The 22018-nt window shown below is 41.8% G+C and overlaps 1 protein-coding gene across 1 annotated transcript in view; it reads right to left on the reverse strand.

The window, feature by feature from the left end:
* LOC111141730 (fermitin family member 1) overlaps positions 1–20664 on the reverse strand; it is a 33246-nt gene extending 12582 nt beyond the window's left edge. Inside the window, exons 1-9 of the mRNA XM_022494520.1 lie at positions 20638–20664; positions 19024–19192; positions 16968–17201; positions 13776–13922; positions 12132–12345; positions 11077–11179; positions 5910–6017; positions 5136–5267; positions 3486–3535 (exon numbers count right to left, since the gene is read on the reverse strand). Coding sequence (XP_022350228.1) covers positions 3486–3535; positions 5136–5267; positions 5910–6017; positions 11077–11179; positions 12132–12345; positions 13776–13922; positions 16968–17201; positions 19024–19174 — 1139 coding nt within the window. The 5' untranslated portion in view covers positions 19175–19192; positions 20638–20664. The remainder of the gene's footprint in view (positions 1–3485; positions 3536–5135; positions 5268–5909; positions 6018–11076; positions 11180–12131; positions 12346–13775; positions 13923–16967; positions 17202–19023; positions 19193–20637) is intronic.
* Positions 20665–22018: the final 1354 nt, after the last annotated feature.

The raw sequence follows: 22018 nt of genomic DNA on the forward strand, positions 1-22018 counted from the left end.
TCCATTTCTACCTATCTGTGTTCTCTATTCAATTGTGTTTTTATTTTTATTATTTATTTTAATTATTATTATTATTATTATTATTATTTTTTAGAGAGAGAGAGAGCGGGCACATGTGTGTGAGTGGTGGGGCAGGGGAAGGCAGAGAGAGAGGGAGAGACAGAATCTTAAGCAGGCTCCATGCTCAGTGTGGAGCCCGAGGCAGGGCTCGATCTCACAACCCTGAGATGATGACTTGAGCTGAAATCAGGAGTCAGAGGCTTAACCTACTGAGCCATTCAGGCGCCCCTTAACTGTGCTTTTAAACTTGACATTCAGTGCACCTATTCAATTTTAAATTCCTATGACTAAATTTTTCATTTCCAGAATTTCTATCTGGGTCCTTTTCAATATTGCCTCTTCTCTTTCATGAGGATTTTATCTGTTAGTTTCCTTAAGGATTCTAAACATTTTCATTTTACTGTTTTTCCAGATTGTTCTATTACCTAAACTTACTGAAACTGCTAATCTTCTTGTTTGTTGGGTCTGCTGTCTTTCCTTTATGGTGGTTCATGGTTAGTAGTTTTTATCGGGAGGTCAGTTTTTAGGGGGTTACTCTTTCCTCTAGAAGGCCCATGCATGCTAGCTAGATTGTGATTATTTCCCTCCAGGTATTTTTGTAATTACATTTGCTAGGGCTTCATGGGTTTTGTGATCTTGGGCCATTTCTATTTTATTTATTTATTTTTTCAGAATTCACTTCTCATATAAGACATTTAAATTTAGATCTACATCCACGTGGGGCATAGGGGTTTGACTCCAGTTTCTCCAGAGACTTTTCATTTCCCCACGTAGGACCCCACCCAGGAAGAACTTCCTGGTTCTTCCTCCCTGCTTCCTGGGGCAGATGGACAGCTTTTCTACCCCCGGCTAAACAGAGAAGGCCACCTGTGCAAGTTTCTGCCATTAGGCACGGGCTTTAGGCCAGTGTCAGTACCTTACAACAGGCCTACAGGGTCATCTCCTGTCTCTCCCAGGGATTAAAATCCCAGCCCCAAACCATGAGAATCTAGGTCTCGGCCCAAATCCCTCTGTGCGTCGAGGCTTCATTTGTAGAATCAGATTCCCTCTGCCTCGCCTGCAAGCTGGACCTCCCTGTCTCACCTCAACCTCGTATTCACGATGCTTTTATTTTCACTTTATCTTGCACTCATGCATATTTAGAGCAAGACTGAAGTTTGTATTAGATCAGATGCGTTTAGATAAGTTGCTGGAAACCAAAGTCCACTGCTTATATAGTGGGTTCAATAGATTTTGTTTATGAAAAAAAAAGAGTTCACTGTTTAAAAAAAAAACAAAAACGATTAAAGATGGTTCACAGGACCGGCTCAATGCTCTCCTACTGATAAGGAAAGGAAGCCCAAGGAAATGAAGGGTCTTTAAGGGTCACACACACTAAGAAGTAGGAGGAGTGGAGCTCCACTCTCCATGCTCCTTCCCGCCTTCCTGTCTCCTTTCTTCTTTGCTTCCTTCTTCCTTCTCTTCCTCCTTCATTTCTCCCTTCCATGAACTGTATTATCTATTAAAGTCAACCTCTTTAGACCTTTGGTAGATAAAATGACTGCTGTGAAACAGAAGACAATTTTGTGTGTTTGAGCAAAGCCATTACATTAAAGGGAAGTGGATGGAGGGCTTAACCCCAGAATGTTCTCTCCTTCACTGAAAACATCTAGAGGAAGGGAAAGGTCATCATTTGGTTTGTGAAGAGCTGCATTTGCTCTAGACAGAGAATATGGCAACTTACTTTCTTTAGAGAATGATTATTAAAAATTATAAAGATGTATTTGTGGATTCAAATTATTACTGTAGGGGGCACCTGGGTGGCTCAGTGGGTTAAAGCCTCTGCCTTCTGCTCGGGTCATGATCCCAGGGTCCTGGGATTGAGCCCCGAGTCGGGCTCTCTGCTTGGCAGGGAGCCTGCTTTCTCCTCTCTCTCTCTGCTTACCTCTCTGTCAACTTGTGATCTCTGTCTGTCAAATAAAATAAATAAAAATCTAAAAAAAAAATTACTGTAGCTCTGACTATAACAATATATGTGGTTGCAACCACGTATGCCGCAAAAGTTAAAATTAATTAATTAATTACTAAAAATTAATTATTGAAATTGACTTAATTTTTTAAAATGGGCATTTCTGGTTTATTCATTTTTTATTTTATAAAAATATTTTATTTATTTCTTTATTTGACAGAGAGATAGATGGCACAAGTAGGCAGAGCAGCAGGCAGAGGGAGAGGGAGAAGCAGGTTCTCCACCAAGCAGGGAGCCTAATGTGGGGCTTGATCCTAGGACCCTGGGATCATGACCTGAGCCGAAGGCAGCCGGTTAACTGACTGAGCCACCCAGGCATCCCTTTGGTTTTTAAAATTTTTTGTTGAAGATTTTATGTATTTATTTGACACAGAGAGATATAACGGGAGAGGAAACACAAGCAGAGGGAGTGGGAGAGGGAAAAGCAGGCTTCCCGCCGAGCAGGGAGTGCAATGTGGGGTTTGATCCCCCCTGGGATCATGACCTGAGCCGAAGGCAGATGCTTAATGACTGAGCTACCCATTGTTTGAGATCACATTAAAAAAAAAAAAAGAAAAAAGCAACTTATAGAAACCCAGTGATAAAAATCGTTACCTTTGGATGCTTCTCACTTATACCTGATTCGCTGTTCACTCTTTCTAAGTCTTTCTTTGCATCATATGTTCCCCAAACAACTCGTGTTTCTTTTCAAGCCAACTGACCCGCTGAAGTGTCAGTGTGTTAAAAAAGTCAACGAACCATAAAGTGACATGAATAATTGATAGAACTTCAAAGGGGCCTTATTCTTTTCATCTTAACACACCCTGGCACCATCACAAATGTTTTATTTGTTTCCATGAAATAAAAAACTCCTCTGTCTTTTTAAGTCTCAGATTGATCTGAGGTGACTGGGGAATTTCTCAGAAACACTGTTAACAAGCAAATGTTGATAAACCGAGGTGTCTACTTCTGTATAAGCCCAGGACCAAAGTTCTAGAAACAACTGACTTTTCAACCATGAAAGAACCTTCAAATGATGCCCAGTCCTGAGCCTCGCAAATGACCAGTCTAGCATAGGTGTTCACTAGTTGCAGACATGGCCATGTTTACACCATTTATTGAGCACATACTATGAGCCAGGGACCATGCTCAATACTGCATATATGTTATCTTCAATCCCCCCAATAAACCCAAGAAGAGGTATGTTCCCATTTTATAGATCAGGAGACTGAGGCTCAGGCTCATGACAATGCCCAAGGTGACCCAGCTAGTACAGGTTGTCGAGCCAGGATTCAGCCCATTATCTGTCTGATGCCAAAGCTCAAGCTCCACCTTTGAACCAGGAACTTGCCTAGTGCGGGTTCAGTTTAAATTCCTGAACTGTTGATCTGCGAGGCTTTGTTAGGAGAAATCCCTTTCCCCTTTAAGGGTGACTTACCTAAATAATTTGAGATGATCTGCAAGTTTAGGGATATCAGTAATGTCCTCCTAAGGAAAAACAGATAACATTTCATAAGTGGTTAATTAGGTGGTGTTGATCCTCTGTATTTGCACCATCCAATACTGTAGCCACTTACCACGCGGGGTGATGAAAATGTGAATTAATCAAAATTAAACTAATGAGAAACTCAGTTCCTCAGTCACACGAGCCACATTTCTAGTAGTGACCCCAGCAGATGGGGAGTGGGCAAGGGAGGGGGGGTGGGAAGGGGCATAAGCATGGGTATCTGGATGGCTGGCAAAGTTCTAGTTCTTGATCTGGGTGGTGACTTGGATGACAATACAAGTTTGTTAAGTCGTACGTTTCCTCCCCCACTTTTCTGTATGGGTCATGGGTCATAAAAATGAAAAGAGATTAAAAAACCTGACCAAACACTACCATTCAAGGTAAAAATTTGAGTTAGAAACTGCTACTTTTATGTACAAACAAAATATTTTGCAAATTTTACCTCAGAGAGGGTAAATCTAGTTACATCTAGTTCACTGATTAACTTCTCAAAAGGAACCTGGTTCAGAGTTCATTCTGCGGTGTAGGCGGGTGCCTACTTTCTAAATGAAAAGCCTATTGTTTAGCATCATGTGAAAATATTGAGGGTGGGAGCAAGGAATTTTTCATTTATTCTGAGAAGGATCACGGTCTACCTATTCAGTGGAGGAAGTCGACAAAAGAGAAGTCCAATTCAATGAGCCCTGTGTCTCCTATAAACGTGAGACAGGGCTCTGAATCTCCACAGAATCTTGGCATTTAGTTTGTGTGAAGTATTTGATTTTGCGTAATACCAACTTCCCATTTTAAGGAAATCAGTTACAGGGGAACATGCATTAAATCCATAATAATATAGTGATTCATTTTTATCTCTTACTATTTATATCCAATGACAATAGATCCACCTCTCTGATTCAGTGTGCATTAAACTAATAATTACTCCCATGACTGAGGTACTTAGTTAAACAAAAGGGTGGCACTCAACAGGTGAATCAAACAGGAGAGGCATTCCGATTATAAAGCCACCATTCGGCCATGTTTCATGGATAAGGAGATGATAAAATAGTTGTATTACTTTATGTCTCACCGGAAGGTTTTTGTCTGTTTCCTGAAGTCAAAAGGGTTTAGGAGCTTTTTCGAGTGTCCCAGAATAAACGCCCTCACTGTGTCAACCTCGCCCAGCTGCAGTGCATGGCTAGGTCAGTAGATAATAGGCTTTGTATCTGTGAAGCATATTCTCCATTCTCACAGCTAGCTGTACAACAGACTGGGTGGTTCTCTCCACACCTGAGAGGAGGGACTGCCTCAGTGAAGAAAAGCCCTCGGCAGGGGCAGTCTTTGCCTCCTACTCCCCAGCTTCTCCCTAAGAAATACATATAAAAGTACTGCCCTTAATAGCACCGAACATATCTCATAGTCCCTTCCGGAACTGACTTGAGAAAAGCCAGTCAGGTCTTGCTAGCTTTAAGCTTGTGGAAAGTATGTTTTCTTTTTTCAAAATCAGACACAAGATTCTCTTATTTCTCATAAAAAAGAGCTCATTTAGATGTGTCAGCTCATGAGAACGCAGCCACGGTTCTGAGTTACCAGAAAAGTTCATACCAAAACGTTGTCTGCTTTTCCACCTTCTAGAGTCACTTCCAAATTAGAGAGTGCCGCTTCTACTTCGTCGACCTCAGACTCATTTGCAAAATCCTGTGTGTCTGCTGACAGCGACAGTTTGCTAATGTGATACTACGATATAAACAGAGGTTTCAGAAACGTTATAAACACACATGCATCCCTCAGCACTTTCCTCTTTTTGAAGACAATCTCTTCTGAACGTCTCCTGGAAGGAGGTCTCCCTCCTCTGAAGGGAAAATGACATTTTCATCTGAATTATTTTGAGAAGGATGCTCAGTCATGTTCAAACTTGGTTCTTCTCCATCACTGGTTGAGCTTGTAGTAGGGATGAGATAAAAATTACAAGACTAACGCCTTATAGAAGCAGGGCGCATGTGCGGGTTATGAGGAATATTTTATTTTATTTTATTTTTTTAAAGATTTTATTTATTTGCCAGAGAGAGAGAGAGAGTGAGTACACACAAGCAGGCAGAGAGGCAGGCAGAGGCAGTGAGAGAAGCAGGTTCCCTGCCGAGCAAGGAGCCCGATGCGGGACTCGATTCCATGACCCTGGGATCATGACCTGAGCCGAAGGCAGCGGCTTAACCCACTGAGCCACCCAGGCATCCCATGAGGAATATTTTAAATTGAAATAGATTCCCCTCACTTTCAGTTCTTTCTTCAAAGAAAAGAAACAGTATGAAGAAAAGGAAACTTTAAGAAAACAAATTTGCTTTGTTTTCTTGCAGAGAGAAGGTACCGAAGTTCCCATACTTGCAGTGCTGCAAAAATCAACATTTCTTCTTCCGTGCAGTCAATTTCTTCCAAGAGGATGGCCCACCTGGCTTGTTCATAGAGTTGGTTGATTCGGACAGCATCGTACTAAGGGAAGAAACAGGTAGGTATGTATGTGTTGTGGAGGGGACATATTTAGATTCCTCAGTACGAAAACACTGGAAACATGGAAGCCATTCCTTGTTAATGCAGAAAACTTGCGCTCAGGCAAGTGAAAGAAATACCTCTCTTTCCACTACCCCAGCTCCTTTTACTTCTGAACTTAGAAACTGCTTTGTCAAAATATTTTCTAGAGCTTCTTCAAGGGGCCAAACTGACCCATCTTTGATTGCATTATTTCTCCCTCTCTTTTATCACACTTCCACTGGTAGGAAAAATCACTGTCATCACCTACCTAACAAGACTCTCTTCAACTAACAAAACTGCAACTCTGTACCCATTAAACCGTAACTCCTACTCTGCACCCCCCCCCACGGTATACAGTTTACTGTTTCCTTAAAGAAAAAAGGTGAGGAAAATATGGAGGAGGAATAGAAAGATAGAGTGCCTATCACAGGGTGATTAGCATTAGTTTATTTTTCCTTTTGCATTAACCTTGTACACACTAGAAAAAAAGGTGATAGGGGATCTAAAAATCTGTAGCGAGCCCAAACCAGCAAAGACCATTGCTATCAGGTCAGCCGGAAATGGAACCCACCATAGAGGCACGGTCCTTTCCGGCAGTGCCGAAGCTGCCGGCAGGGCAAGACAAACACGAACCCACACGTGTGGCCTTTGGGAAGCTGGAGGACTGAGAACATTAAGAAAGTCTGTCTTTGCTTTGTGAACTTTGTGGGACACAAAGCTGGCGCCAGGACCTGCCCCAAACAAACCAAAACAGAACACACGTGAGAATATTCACAACAGCGTTGCTTATAACAGCTCTGAACCAGAAAGTTTCCAGGGGGTCCCTCGACTGGTGAAAGGCTAAAAACGTGGGCCTCATGCACAAGGGGATGCCACTTGGCAGTAAGAAGGAATGTGCTATAGGTACACGTGAAAACACAGAGAGACCTCAGATCCAGAGGCACAAGATGACATACTGTATGAGTCCATCCATAGGAAACTTCCAGAAAAGGCAAACCTGGAGACAGAAGGCGGACCAAGTGGTGGGCTGGGGCTGGGAGCCAGGACTGACCACAGATGGGATATGAGAAAACTTTTTTTGGGTGATGCCAAGTGTTTTACAACTGGATTGTGGTGATGGTTGCACAACCATATGAATGTACTACAATCATTATAATAGAATTTTATGGCATGTAAATGACATGGCAATCAAGATAAAAACAACTAAAAAAGCACATACCATGCACACCAAAAATGAGGCAACCCCTGCCCTCCTCCCGAACAAAAAGACCCTTGCTTCATGAACAGTTTATAGGCAAAATCCAAATAGTATGTGTGGCTACTAAAATTTGAATTGGACTGTCTGTCTGTCTCGGTCTGTCCCCCAGTCAGTCACAGTGTCTTCAATCCTAATGCTGAAGGAGTTTTAGTGAGAGTAAGTCAAATCACCCGATCAGGTTTTTCTCTCAAATGCAGTCAGTAAAGACTTACAAAAATGAATCAGAGCTTCCACACCCGAACAAACCTAATTCCCCTGCCGCCTCCCCCCACCACCAAAGCCAAATAAAACAATATGGTGGAAGAACATTGGCCAAACAGAAGTTGGCCCACATTTGCAGACTGGTAGTAGGAGAACAGGCTCTAGTACAAGATGTTATGATGGACAGGATGAACCCTGGCTCCCACTGAGGAACACTGGATTGTTCTGTGGCAGCCAGAAGAGCTCCGGATTTCCTTCTTTGGAGTCTTGTTCATGTTCCCCCTGAGGCTCTAGAACATCAAAAGTTCCCAGTTTTTGGTGGGTCATTTATTAACAGGCACCCTAACAGGTCTTTCTCCCTCTGAGAACTCTGTCAGTGGTTTCCCTGACGCAAGAGACAAATTTTCTTCCCTTGGTGGGGATTGGCTGTTCTTGCCCTTTCCTTGGCTCTCGATTTCCTTTGTCTTCTGGTTTACTGAAAACAGAAATCCTAGACTGGGAAGCACATGGTTTCTGCCACCTCCATTGCCTGAATCCCTGTTTCTTCTCATCCAGACAATTCAGTTAACGCCTCCCTCCATCCACCAGCCACCAATACAAACAAGTACCAAAACCTGTTTCCCAGAGTTTCACTCCCTCAAGAAAGGGTCATTATAGAGATCTCCTCACAAAGGGTTCCCAGTTAGCTGGGAGGAACTTTCAGTGTCCTCTAGGACTCTTATTAAAACAGATGTGCACCTTTTCTCTACTGAACAGTAAAAAAAATACTATGAATTACTGGAGTTGTAACAGTTTTTTCTTCACAATTGAAATGGGGCAAATGAATAGATAATGAAGGAATTTGGTTTGCATGAATTCTAAAGGGACAAAAGAACGGACAACAAAAAGTCTCTTTCTCTTCCTTGTTCCCTACAAATGATGGTTTCTCTATGGACTGTTTTGTACCTTGTTCCTATTCATTCTATAATATGCCTTGAATGGGTTCCACATCAAAAGAAAGCTGATTCATTCTTCTTAGCAACAACACTATATGGATATACCATAATATCCTTAACCACTTCCCTATTGATGGATGGTTAGGTAGTTTCCAATTTTCTTCCTCAAGCCTTATTTCTGGTCAGTTTTTGGTTTAGATCCAACTTAATGCCCCTGGACCTAGCTTGTGTCTGGAGTGCCTCACTTCCACTGAATCATGGCAAATGAGCAAATTTTGGTAATAACTGTTCTCGTATACAGATATATCAATGTGCATATTTGAGTATAACTGTGCCATAAATACAGTGCAGTGGATTTGCTGGGTCAAAGCTATGTAGAATTGTAATTCTGATAGATATTGCCAAATTACTTTCAATAAGGATCAGATTAATTTGTACTTTGGACTACAAGCAGGGTATGAGAGCCATTTCCCCCACACTCTTGCTAAGACGGTATATGAAACTTTTTGATCTTTGCCGATATAAGGCTAAAAGTCAGTCTAGTTCCTTTTCTATGAACTACATGTTCACATCCTTTGCTCATTAGGTTACTGGGTGGTTGCTGTTCTTCTTCTTCTTCTTCTTCTTTTTTTTTTTTAAGATTTTATTTATTTATTTATTTGACAGAGAGAGAGAGAGAGAGAGAGAGAGATCACCAGTAGGCAGAGAGAGAGAGAGAGAGAGGGAAGCAAGCTCCCTGTTCTTTTTCTTTTAATTGATTTTCAGGAGCTCTTTATTAGGGAAATTAGCCTTTTGTTTGTCGACTGATTTTTTTCACTGTGTATATAGTTTTTTGTCATGCATAAAATTTTAATTTATGAAAATGTATCAGTCTTTTATGGATTTTGTATTTTGTATTTTTAAAGTATATTATTTTTGAAATTTTGTATATTCTAGTATTTTTGTGTATCTGAGATTTTAATCAGTACTTGTAACCCTAGTGCAACTGCCTGCCTACATCTCTCCTCTGAAAGCTGGAGAGGAGAAGCTCCTTCATTCTACTATACAATCTTGTTCCCTTCTGTGGGGTGTCCTGTCTGTTTTACCTGGTTTCATGGGTGCTATCTTTGTTCTTCTTGCTTTGATTGTAGATTCTATAAAAACATGAACTGCATCTTAAGTTTCTGTATGCCTCTATCTACTCAGCATCTAGTAGAAAGTTGGAACTAAACGTGGTTATATTTATAGCATTTCATACTTTAGAAGAGGGGAGAAGGGAACTCTGAAGTGGTTTTTCCTGTGCCCCAAAGCCATATCCCCAAAGCCTGAGTTTTCTGGCCATGTTTGGGTTGACAGCTTCTATTTGGCTGTTAGATTCAAATAGGTTTCCTTCATGAGCCATGTGGAGAGAACTCCTTAGCAATTAAACAAATCTGATCATTCAAAGCACCCTTGAAAAAAATCAAAACCAAAAAAACCTCCTCTATTTTGGAAGAAGCTGTAGAGTAGTTTCTCCTGAAGGTTTTATCAAAGAGCCAAAATTTGCTTGTTTGCCATGATTCAGTGGAAGTTAGGTGCTCCAGACACAAGTGAGGTCCAGGGGCATTAAGTTGGATCTAAACCAAGGACTGACTTATTTTGAAGAAGATGCCAGTTACGGAAGCACTGGGACCCAAGTTGCACCTGCGAAGACCAGACTTAACATCAGGATCCAGGAGAAGACAGTGCCACGAGAGGCAGAATCACTGTTGTGGGTGAGAAAGGGGTCTACACAGAAGGGCCCTCCAGTGAATGGAAGAAAGCAACAAGCACCAACCTGGGATAAAATCACCCTGTGCACTTGGAGGGCCCGTTTATATTCTTGACATGTGGCAGGTTAAGTGCTGACTCACAACTCCACAAATAGGCCAAGCAGGGCCAAGGAAGGGGCAGAAATTCAGAGGATTTATTTCACCCCTCAGTTGTCCTAGTAAACGTCGGGAGGCAGATGGGCACTTAATGGGGGTTGCTGACCAGCTGGGGTCTTTATTCATACAGATGGTCTCTCTTTCTCATCATCAAATTCTTATCTGGCCCTGAAGTGGGGAGTGTGGCGTGCACCATCATGGGGTCCTGGCTTGTTCATGAGAACCGGCTCTTAAACTTGGCTCGGATGCTCCTTCCTTCCTAGAAGAATCCAGCTCTGTGAGCCACTCTCCTCTTGTTCCTCTGTTCGTGGGGAGATGGAGAGGGGCAGCACACACCACGCTGGGAGGGAAGACCCCGAGAGGCTCCCACTAACTCAGGGGCAGCTGATCACGTCATTGCTTTTACATAAAAAGACTAGAGAGTTTAGCAGAGCTAAACAGAAGATTATACAAATTAACCCTAATTCGGAGAACTAAATGACTGGATCTTCCACTTCTAGGCCTTCGCATTGAAAAAGGGAGAGAGAGAAGAGGCACCTGGGTGGCTTAGTTGACCAAGTGTCTGCCTTGGGCTCAGGTCATGATCCTGGGGTCCTGGGATCAAGTCCCACGTCTGGCTCCCAGCTTGATGGGGAGTCTGCTTCTCCCTCTGCCTCTACCCTCCTGCCCCCTGCTCATTCTCTCTCTCTCTCAAATAAATAAAATCTTTAAAAAAATGAAGAAGATAAAAAGTATCTTACTTTGGGATTCAAGTCAAAGAAAGTGTAGTATTTAAATCGTAACAGCAGCTGCTCATCCTCCTGGATGCCTTGCTCCATAAGGGAACGTGAGGAGTCCAGCCAACTGGAAAAGAGTAGGTTGAGTTTTAATAGTCAATCAATTTTACACACACCTATTATAGCATTACCTAATATGTTTCTATACATATTTAGATCTATATACATGTATTTACATTTATATACACATAGATGTAGATATACACATACGTGTGTGTGTATTTCCCTGAACAATGTCCGAGTAAGTAATATAACCAAAAATCTGTAAGGGAGAGGACTTGATAATATCTTACATCTGCATTTTATTTTATAGCTTTTAATAACTTTCCAAGTGTTTTTTGTATGTATATTTTGTTTACACTGATACTTTAAAGTAACCCAGTGAAGAAGCCAAGGCAGTTCCTATTTTCTCAGTGTTATGGGTGGGAAAATAGAGTCTTAGTGACATTAAGTGCTATGTTCAAGGTCATGTGCCTTGTCATGGAGCCAGAATGGAAATCTCTACTTGCTGACTTCCCGCACTGCTTCTCCTCTGTCTGGTCTGACTCAACACTGGGTCTATCTTATTGGCTAGAACTTTCTATAACCATGTAAATATTCTGTATTGCCCTGTCTGACAGACTGCCCACTAGTCACATGTGGCTAGTGAAGATTTAAGTGTAGCTAGTGCCACACTTTAATTTTAATTAAATTCAAAGTGAAATGTAAATATCCACCTGTGGCTAGTGACTCCTGTCTGGATGGCACAGTTCTAGAGCTGAAAAATAAATACTGGGTCACAGTAAGGGGTGGAGAGGTGGAGAATAAAAGTGAGCAACAGAATGAGATGGGGATGAATGCCATCCAGTCCCACGGAATGAAGATGGCCTGAATGTCTGTTCTACCAGGTCTTGGGGGTAAATAAGGATGACTGAGATACAAACGCTGGTGTAGTGGGGGAGTGAGGTCCAGTGGGGGAGAGTGAGCCTCATACCAGAGGAACGTGGTGACAGAGAAGCGAAATGGAGCCATGTCCTTACCCTGCGTTAAGCCTGGCTTTGTCAACCAGAGACCGAGGCTGGTACATATCTGCCAGTGCTTCTGATGACTGGGGGGGTTGGCTGAATGCCAGGATGCTGCAGTTTTGTTCTGTCAAAGGGCTGTCGCTGAACCAAGTCATGGTGGAGGATGCGGGTGTTCCACTGATGGGGTCGTACGTGGGAGTCATGGTTTTACTGTATAAGCCAGGACTTACTGCAAGGCAAAGGGAAGCATGCACTATGATACGAGGTTCAGGGGGAAGGGTCTTTAGAAAAATAGGTGCTAACATTGCTTATACCCAAATGGATTTTGAATTTAAATGTTTGTACCACTTTAGGTCCTGAAAAGGCAGAGAACTCATAGTCCATAAAAACGCCTAAAACCAACCCAGGCAAATGTTGGGGGCTCTCTCTTTGTCAGTTCAAAATTCTATTTCAGCAGTGAGTTTTGGCACCATCAGAGAACAGAAGGTCCCCCAAAAGTGCATGTACAGACTTTATTTTTGGGCAAATCCTTTAGGCAAATAACAGTACTTGCCAATTTTAAGAATCCAGCTAGTTGATGGTTTATAAATCATATGGTCTGTGTAAGGAAAACGCAAAAAATGTTTTTGTTCTTTGCATTGGGATATACTATGCAAGAAGACCTTTATTGCAAGCAAGGTAGAGATTGATTTATGCCTATGTAAAAAGACAAGGATAGTGTCTTTCCAGAATTTTTACCTGCCCACTTGTTAGACACCCAATGCAAAATTTAAACCTAATTCAGGAAAGAGTCACATGAAGATAGAATCAGGAAGAGAAAAGTATTATTTGAGTGATCCAACTAATCTCTTTTCCCCCAGATTCACAGCCAATTCCCCTAAAGTTTTGCATTCACCAACAAAATAATATACACAGTGAAACCAATAATGTATATAGTGGGTAGAGCACGTCTTCATCTCAGGGTCATGAGTTCAAGCTCCACGCTGGGTGTAGAGCTCACTTAAAAAAGTAGTGAGCCGGGGGGGCGACTGGGTGGTTCAGTGGTTAAAGCCTCTGCCTTCAGCTCAGGTCATGATCCCAGGGTCCTGGGATCGAGCCTCACATCGGGCTCTCTGCTCGGCAGGGAGCCTGCCTCCTCCTCCTCTCTCTCTCTGCCTGCCTCTCCGCCTACTTGTGATCTGTCTGTCAAATAAATAAAAATCTTAAAAAAAAAAAAAAAAAAGTAGTGAGCCGGGGCACCTGGGTGGCTCAGTGGGTTAAAGCCTCTGCCTTCGGCTCAGGTCATGATCCCAGAGTCCTAGGATCGAGCCCCGCATCGGGCTCTCTGCTCAGCAGGGAGCCTGCTTCCCTTCCTCTCTCTCTGCCTGTCTCTCTGCCTACTTGTGATCTCTGTCAAATAAATAAATAAAATTTAAATTAAAAAAAAAGTAGCGAGCCATAAAACAAACCTTATTGAAAATATTCTGTGAGCTCTAAGATTAATTGCATATTCTTTCTTCATCACAGGAATCCTGAAATTTTAGTCCTTTGGGGGCAAGGGAGGGGAGGGATGGGAAGACGAGGGCAAGAGGAGCAGAGGGAGTGAAATGTCTTGGGATTTAAAAAATCTTTGGATTTAAGAATGAAACACAACAATAAAACAGCTGTCACGAATCATACCTGGTGGACCTGAAGTCGTTGGAGAACCCTCCAGGTTCAAAATATCTTCAATTATGGGCTCCCTGTTACTTTTGTCTTTTTTTTTCTTCTTTTTTAAATAGTCACCAGATGGCTTTAACAAGGAAAGTTCTTCTGATCTTCTGATATCTAACAAACAAATAAATATAAAGAAAAATGAAAAACTATCAAAAAGGAAAAAGAGGGGGTGTCTGGCTGGCTCAGTTGGAGGGGAAGGTGACTCCTGACCTCAGAGCTGTGAGTTCAAGCCCCACGTTGGGCATCGAGATTACTAAAAAGAAATAAAATAAAACTTAAAAAAAAAAAAAAGTAAAACGAAAATTCCTTCTAAGACTCAGAGTCATGCTGGGCATCTGAAATCATTTCTCAGGACATTCCTGAAAAGTCAATGGAACTGAATTACACCTCTTTGGAAGAAACAGAAGGGGACCACAGACTCCTAAAACAGGTGCAGGCACGTGGTGGGGGGGAGGGGAATGTCCAAGAGTGGAGGGAGATTTAGTCTAATAAAAGTCCTAGTTGTTTTTTTAGTGTATTATGAAAATATTTCAAAGATAACCAAAGCAAAGGGAATAGTATAATAGCCCCCTCGTGTTTTCATGAGCCAGCTTCAACCACCATCAGCACTTGGCTATTCTTGCATTATCTGTTCACTACCAATTTTTCCCTCCTTCTCTTTTGTCTCTTTTTTCAGTGTTTTTTCTAAAATAACAACCAAGAACTCCCCTTTTTCTTTATAGAACATAGATCCTGAAAGCCTTTCTATTACACTGTGCCCGTTCACTAATTTCATCCCTATGGCAGGAAGCCCGGGTGCCCTGCGCATCTCTTCGCCGCCCTTACCACTTCCGCGCGCTCTGACGCAACTTCCGGTGGGTGCTAGGACAAGTGTCTCTGCGCCACAGAGATGCCATAGTCTGCATACGAGTGCAGAGGCCACATAGAGGCCACACGAGTTCAGAGAATTAACATTCCCTGAGGGTAGCCCTCAATGACTGACGGGAGTGGTATATTAATCCTCCCGGTCCCTCACCCCTTGGGCAGGCCAGCTCTGAGGCATGTTACATTGTCTCCCAGGAGCCCCCAACTGCCCCAAATGCGACTGGGTTGGTGACACTCTCTTATGGATGGCATTCTCTTTCTAGTCTTACCTCCTCACCCCCAACCAGTGTCTTCTGGAATCACCTTCCCCCTTCTCACCCAAATAAATGTTTGTCCTTGAATTCTTGTCTCAGGGTCTGCTTCTGGAGCACTCAAACCAAGAGGATTCCCAGTTTTCTCCATTAGTCAAATATATTTATAATTGCCATTGCCAATCAGAATACCTGATGACCATTAACCACACTGAGCTGCTATGTGATTCCAAGTAAAAGCCAGGGAATGTGCAGGTTAGAATCTGAAATCAGCTTTCCTGGAGGCGGATGCACCCATTCCATAGGTCCTGCCATTTTGCAGTTGAAACACTGCTTCCTGCTGAGGCTGAGGCTAGCAGTTCAGCTTCATCATCTTCCCCTGTAACCGTGGATGCTTGATTGTCAGGTTGCAACCCACACCTGTGCCCATTCCAAATGCATAATTTATAGATGAGACCAGGAGATGAATCAGAATTTCCAGTAGGAGCACTAGAAACAAAACAACCAAACCAAACCAAACCTGCATCTCTAAGCCCAAGATTTGCATCTTGCCTTTTCTTTGTGAGAACACCCATCATATTGCTAAATATTATTTAGCTTCAGTTGAACAGATACAAAAGATAATAATCAGAAATGCCAGGTTGAGCCCTTTAGAATGACTATGAAGATATATTCTGGAAAAGAGAAGAATGTCTGACTTCTTCTGCTGGCCCCAGCCACGATGTGTCTTTCTTGTCTACTGTGGACTGGGCTTTATTTTATCATTTCCTTTGTTTTCCAATCCTCATTGGAATATTGCTGGAAACAACACGCCCTGGTGCTCGCCATATTCCCACCATGTACCAGAGGCACTGCTGTGAAATGGAAGGCTCTGAAATGGAAGGCTCCATTCACTTGTTCACTTAATAGTTAAGGAACAGCAAACATGTGCCTGTGTGCTGGGTGTTAGGAACTCGGGCATGCTCAAGTAATGGTTTCTGTCTTCACCCTATTTAATACCATAGCAGTCCCTACTGCCCAACATTGGAACTCCCAATCCTGCATATACTGTTAGAGCTTTTCTTTTTTTTCCTCTACCAAATATCTCCTTTTAACATCTTATTTTTAAATTACTTTTACACTCATTCTTTCTTGTCTCTTCATCTTAGCATGTCAGCTCAAGAAGGGAAGGGGTTTGGTACTGTTTTTATTGTTCACCAATCCCTAGCACTCACCACAATGCCTGCCTAATCAGGATATATTTGTTGAAGGAATGAATGAATGAGCAGTTTATAGTTTAATGGGGAAGAGAGATCACTCACTCATATATCGTAAATACTGTATTCAAATGCCAAATCTTAGCCTTAGAAGCAAAGAATGCACCTATACACTTTAAAAAAATATTAAACAAGAAAACAAGAAAAATATTAAACAAGAAAATATTAAACAAGGACGTAGGATTCACTTCCATTATAGAAGTTCCCCAAATACATGGTTTGGGCAGTGTTGTCCCTAAAGACTGTTAAAACTGTAAGGATTAGTTTTCAATCCATAATGAAGTATAACTTCCTGCTGTAAATAAATTCCACAGATAATTTTTGTGGATAGAGTATTTGCTGTAGTGAAGTGTTAGTAAAGCAATTAAGACACTGAAACACCATTATCTCAAAAACAATAAAGATATATCAGCTCTATGGTGATGATGATTGAATGGAACTTCCTTATTTGCCTTAAAAATAATGATGATATTAGCACAGCTTAAAAGAATTAATTTTTTTTTGTGGGGGGATAATCTTAATGGGTTTGTTTCTTCTGTTTACAGATCTCTTTTGAAATAGTGTTAAGCTTTGTGGAAATGAATCTGATTTACTCCAATAATGTTCCATTTGGTTTAACTCCACTTGCACGGCGAAAGTCCCCAGAAAAAAAACTTGAAAAGTATGCTTCCTAGTAAAGGAAGTGTTCTGTAAAGCCAACCACTTGTAGGCAGAAAGCACACATAATTTCTCTGTCCTCCTTCACCAACAGTCCAAAGGGCACAGGGCCCCTCTAGGGTACTCACTCAGGATTTTGCAGATATCACTGACAGCTTTAAAAACCACAGCCGAGAAGCTGACTCGCAACCTCACTGTCTTCGCGTTTGGCAAGCGGAGGCGAAGCATTTTGTGCTGAGGGGTGAAGAGAAGCTTTGCGTCTGCCTGGACCCCACATTTATCCAGAGTCCAGTGTGTTTTCAGAAGCCAGCAATGTTTCTGTTCCCACCAGAGGGCAAAGTCTGACCAGTCTTGGGCTACGTCTGCAAAAATGGAAAATACCATGAAGTGAAATGAGAGAGAACTCTAGAGTCCGTTTCATTGTATTCCAGAGCTGAAACCTACAAATGGTCTTCAGCTCCGCATCTCCTTTTACAACCCGAGGCTCAAACAAGCCTTGGACTGTCTTCAAAGTCTCTAAGGTGGGGCAGGTAGAAAACAGAGACTGAACCTTATCCTGATTACATGTGAACACAGTGAAAGGAACAGAAACATACATTTTGTTCTTGATAAAAAAGCTGGAGATCTTTTCCCTAAAGTCCTTTAGGGGCATGGTCCTTTCTGGGAAAGCCAGGAGTTTTCGACTTCAACCAAGATTATTTCCTACTAGAAATGAATCCTTACATCACTGCTCCGCAGAGGAACCACTATCTCCCAAAATCTGCACACAAGGACTATAAAGCCGACATTCCCCACCCCCATAATGTCCAGCTCTCTTAGCACTGCCACCAGATTCCCAGTTTCCGAAGTGTCTACACTGAGATCAGCTGAGCATTTTCTCTCTCTCAATGTCAGCATCAGTGTGGATTCCTTCCCCTCCTTCAATGCTGACATCAAAGTTGAATCTTCTTCCTTTGACAATGTTGGAACCAACAGTCCCATCCTTTATTTGTTTTTTAAAACACGTTTCTCTTTCTCTCATTCTCTCACTTTGTTAGAAAACTTTTCTTTCAATGCTGTTGGTAGAAGTATAAATTCTGTAACTATTTCAGAAAGTCCTGTTGTACATTAGTTCCTCTCTGAGCTATACCCCAATGAAAATGCCTAAATCACCAAAGACCCTGAAAATGGAAACAACCCAAATGCCCACCAATAGGTAAATGGATAAATTGTGGCCTAATCACATGATGCAGTATCACACAGCAATGAGAGTAAACGAACCAAACTGTATGCAACAATATGGGTAAATCTCACAGATACAACGTTAAGTGAAAGAAAGCAGATGCATAAAAGTATGTTCTATGTGAGTGCACCTATATACAGTTTAAAAACAAGTAAAATTATTCCCATGGTGTTAGAAGTCAGGATAGTGGTTTCCCTTCGTGGGGCAGTGACTGGGGGCGGGGGGGTGTCTGATGTGATACTTGGGTGGGGGAAGTCAGTAATATTCTATTTTTTGATCTGCGTGGATGCTACATGACTGAAATTTCATTGAGCAGTACACTGAATGATAAGTGCACTTTTCTCTGTACGTATTATACTTAAATGAAGACTTACTTAAAAAAAAAATCTCCAGCTCATTAATGTAAATGAAAAGTCAGCATCTGGACAACTTTGGATAGAAGGTAAAAACAAATAAGAGAAAAGAAAAACACTGTTAAGTTTTAGGTTGATCATGTTGATTCCTGATGTGAAGACTGACACTTAAGACTTCTCTTCCTTTGTTTAAACAGGAAGAGTAGCAAATGGTGGATATGTATTAGAAGACACATTAGCACTGAGCTGACTTTCTCACTGAGCAACCAAACTTTAACAAAGAGAATCAACACAGTCAATCTAAAGTCATGCTACCTAAAGTCACCTCAGATGCCACCAGTGGGATGAGCCTGTGGGGACATGGTTTCATACCCACTGGAGAGCTTTAGTTTGCCACCAGACTCAACTTTTTATGAGGGTGGCTGAAGGGTTCCGTTTATGGCTTTTGCAGGATCCTCTATTCCTCTTCTTCCTGTGGTAAGGAGCTTGTTCTCTGATTGGTAAGATTAGAAAAACTTAGACGATCAGATGACCTAGATCAGCCATTGACTGTTGATGCAAGAGAGAGGGTTTCAAATATAGGGAAACCATAAAGAAACAATAACTTACTGATCTGTTCTACTAACTTGAGCATCAACCCCCCAACATGCAGGTCTCCAGACACTCTCAGTGTGACCTCTTTCTGCTCCTCCTCGTTTGGATGGTCAACTCTGACGATGAGCTCCCAAGAAGCAGACGCAAAGTCGCTGGATGAGAGCATCGTGGCAAACGCAGGCGTCTGCCACAGAAAAAGGAGGACACGGATCAGAATGTGAGAAGGATGATGGAGCTTGTCAGTAGACCCTGCAGGGCAAAACTTTTTCTCATGTTAGCCTCTTCTTCAGAAACTCGGCAGGGTGTCCAGTGCTCCATATTTAATTCAACATCTTTTTTAGTTTAATTTTATTTATTTATTTGACAGAGAGAGAGAGGTCACAAGTAGACAGAGCAGCAGACAGAGAGAGAGGGGGAAGGAGGCTCCCTGTTGAGCAGGGAGGCGATTGTGGGGCTCGATTCCAAGTCCCTGAGACCATGACCCTGCGACCACGACCTAAGCCAAAGGCAGAGTCCTAACCCACTGAGCCACCCAGGCACCCCTTATTCAACATCTTAACTTTAAAGACAAAAAGTCCTATCAAAATGGTCTCAAGTCTCTTAATTTATGTAACTTTCTTTCCATAGGGACTTGACTATTTTCTGTGCCTGCCCAATGCATCAATCTTCACTTGCTGTCTCCATTGACTTCTCTTCGCTTTCTCTGAACTATTTTGAATAGTTCTCTGAATTATTGTGGCAATAGGCAATAAATCATGGGAATCCTTCATATCTTAAAAAAAATCAACTTCATTGAAGTGTAATTTGCATATAACAAAATGCATACTTTTTTTTTTTGAAATACGTTCCATGCCCAACATGGAGCCAAACAAGGGGCTTGAACTCACGACCCTGAGATCAAGACCTGAGCTGGGATCAAGAGTCAGATGCTCAACCAAGTGAGCCACCCAGGTACCCCTGCTCAGATTCTTTTGTGAGTATAGTTGATATACAATGTTACATTAGTTTCAGGTATACAATATAATGATTCAACAACTCCATATGTTATGCTGTGTTCATCACAAAAATGCACATATTTTAAATGTATAATTTGATTGCAGTTTGATGCAAATTATGCCTTGATAAAGTTTATTTTAGAAAAGGATGCCGTTAAAATCCTCCTCTATTTACATTATTATATTCCTCCTATATATATATATATATATATATATATATATATATTAAAGATTCTATTTATTTATATGGCAGAGAGAGAGAGAGATCACAAGTAGGCAGAGAGGCAGGTAGAGAGAGAGAGGGAAGCAGGCTCCCCACTGAGCAGACACAGGGCAAGACCTCAGGACCCTGAGATCATGACCTGAGCCAAAGGCAGAGGCTTAACCCACTGAGCCACCCAGGCACCCCTCCTCCGATAAATACTGATGACATCTTCTGCTATGAAAATTCAAAAAATGGAAATATAGGAAAATAGTTTCTATTTCAGTCATATACTATGTAGTTTTACCTTAAATGCATATAAAGATAAAGGTCATTAATAATTATTGTCATATATTTGACTTACTTGAGCTACCAATTTATGGTATATAAAAGTTAATAAATTAAGTGCATCAATTAAAATTGTGGACATACCTCCGGCAAAATATTTAAAACAGGAGTGAGAGATGTACAAAGCCCACTCTTCAAAATACAGATGGAGTGAGAACTTCAAAATCAGAGTTTTCCTCTTAGTGGAGGAACGAGAATAAAATAAGCTACACAGAATCAAGACTGAAATGTGTCAGGGGGTAATAGGAACACTGGAATCTGAAATTGGCAGAATTAAAATGAGGGCTCTTACTTCTAAACAGAAAACAAATGATACTACCACTCCTGACTATTTTATTATTTAAAAGAAAAATCAGTCATTTAAACGATAACACATCTTTTTCACTTCACTATGTAAAGACATCTTATGAGATGCCCATGTTTTCATAAGGCCTATGAAACATCAGTGCACTCCAACTCCTAAAAAGGGACTTATCCAAGGGAAAGTGCATGAGTCCCCTGGGGTCTTCCTCACCCCAGATTCTGTTCAGCAGATGTGCGGTGCACCTAAATTTTTTATTTATAAGAATTTATAAGAAGCACCAGGTACCACTGGTCTGTGGCTCACAGTTTTGAGTCCAAACAGCCACATGAAAAATTAGCTTCAGGACTCCGTTCTGCCCTTCAATCTACCCAAATCAATATTAAGCCAGGGACTGTGGTGACACCTGAGGAACATTATTTATTTTTTTTTAAGATTTTTATTTATTTATTTGACACAGAGAGAGAGATCACAAGTAGGCAGAGAGGCAGGCAGAGGGAGCAGGGGAGGCAGGCTCCCTGCTGAGCAGAGAGCCCGATGTGGGGCTCGATCCCAGAAACCTGAGATCATGACCTGAGCCGAAGGCAGAAGCTCAACCCACTGAGCCACCCAGGCACCCCAGGAACATTATTTTTAATAATAATTACACCCCCAGTGGTATACCAATGTTGTTTGCATTCGAAACCATTCACATTTGAAAGCATAAGAGGGGGGCACCTGGGTGGCAAATCTTTATGGAACAAAAAAGAAAGAAACCGTAAGAGAATCTCAAAATACACAAAAAATACACTGCAAATCTGAATGGGCTTAGGACAGATTTTATTTGTCCAAGTCGAATTCGAGAGTTCAGAAGTAGCTCCTGTGTGTTTGTATGACCAAAAGGGATGTAATGCTTGTACCTCCCCATGCACAGATCTCCTGCATGGCCAGTGAAGGCCACGTAATGACTATATTGGGCCTAACCACTTGCATCACTGTCATCATCAGGCTCAAGTATCACTGTGTGATATACTCTGTTTGAAGCACTATTTTGTGTTATCTCCTTCATCGGCTCAACAGTCCCCTTGGAAAGGAGGAAACTCAGGCTCAGAGAGGTTAGGCAACTTGTGGGAAGCCACACAGCAAATTAGATGGCAGCGCCCAGACAGAAATCCAAGTCTTTCC

This window comes from Enhydra lutris, unplaced genomic scaffold, assembly GCF_002288905.1.
Source record: "Enhydra lutris kenyoni isolate GAN:26980312 unplaced genomic scaffold, ASM228890v2 scaffoldscaffold6, whole genome shotgun sequence".
Taxonomy (NCBI): domain Eukaryota; kingdom Metazoa; phylum Chordata; class Mammalia; order Carnivora; family Mustelidae; genus Enhydra; species Enhydra lutris.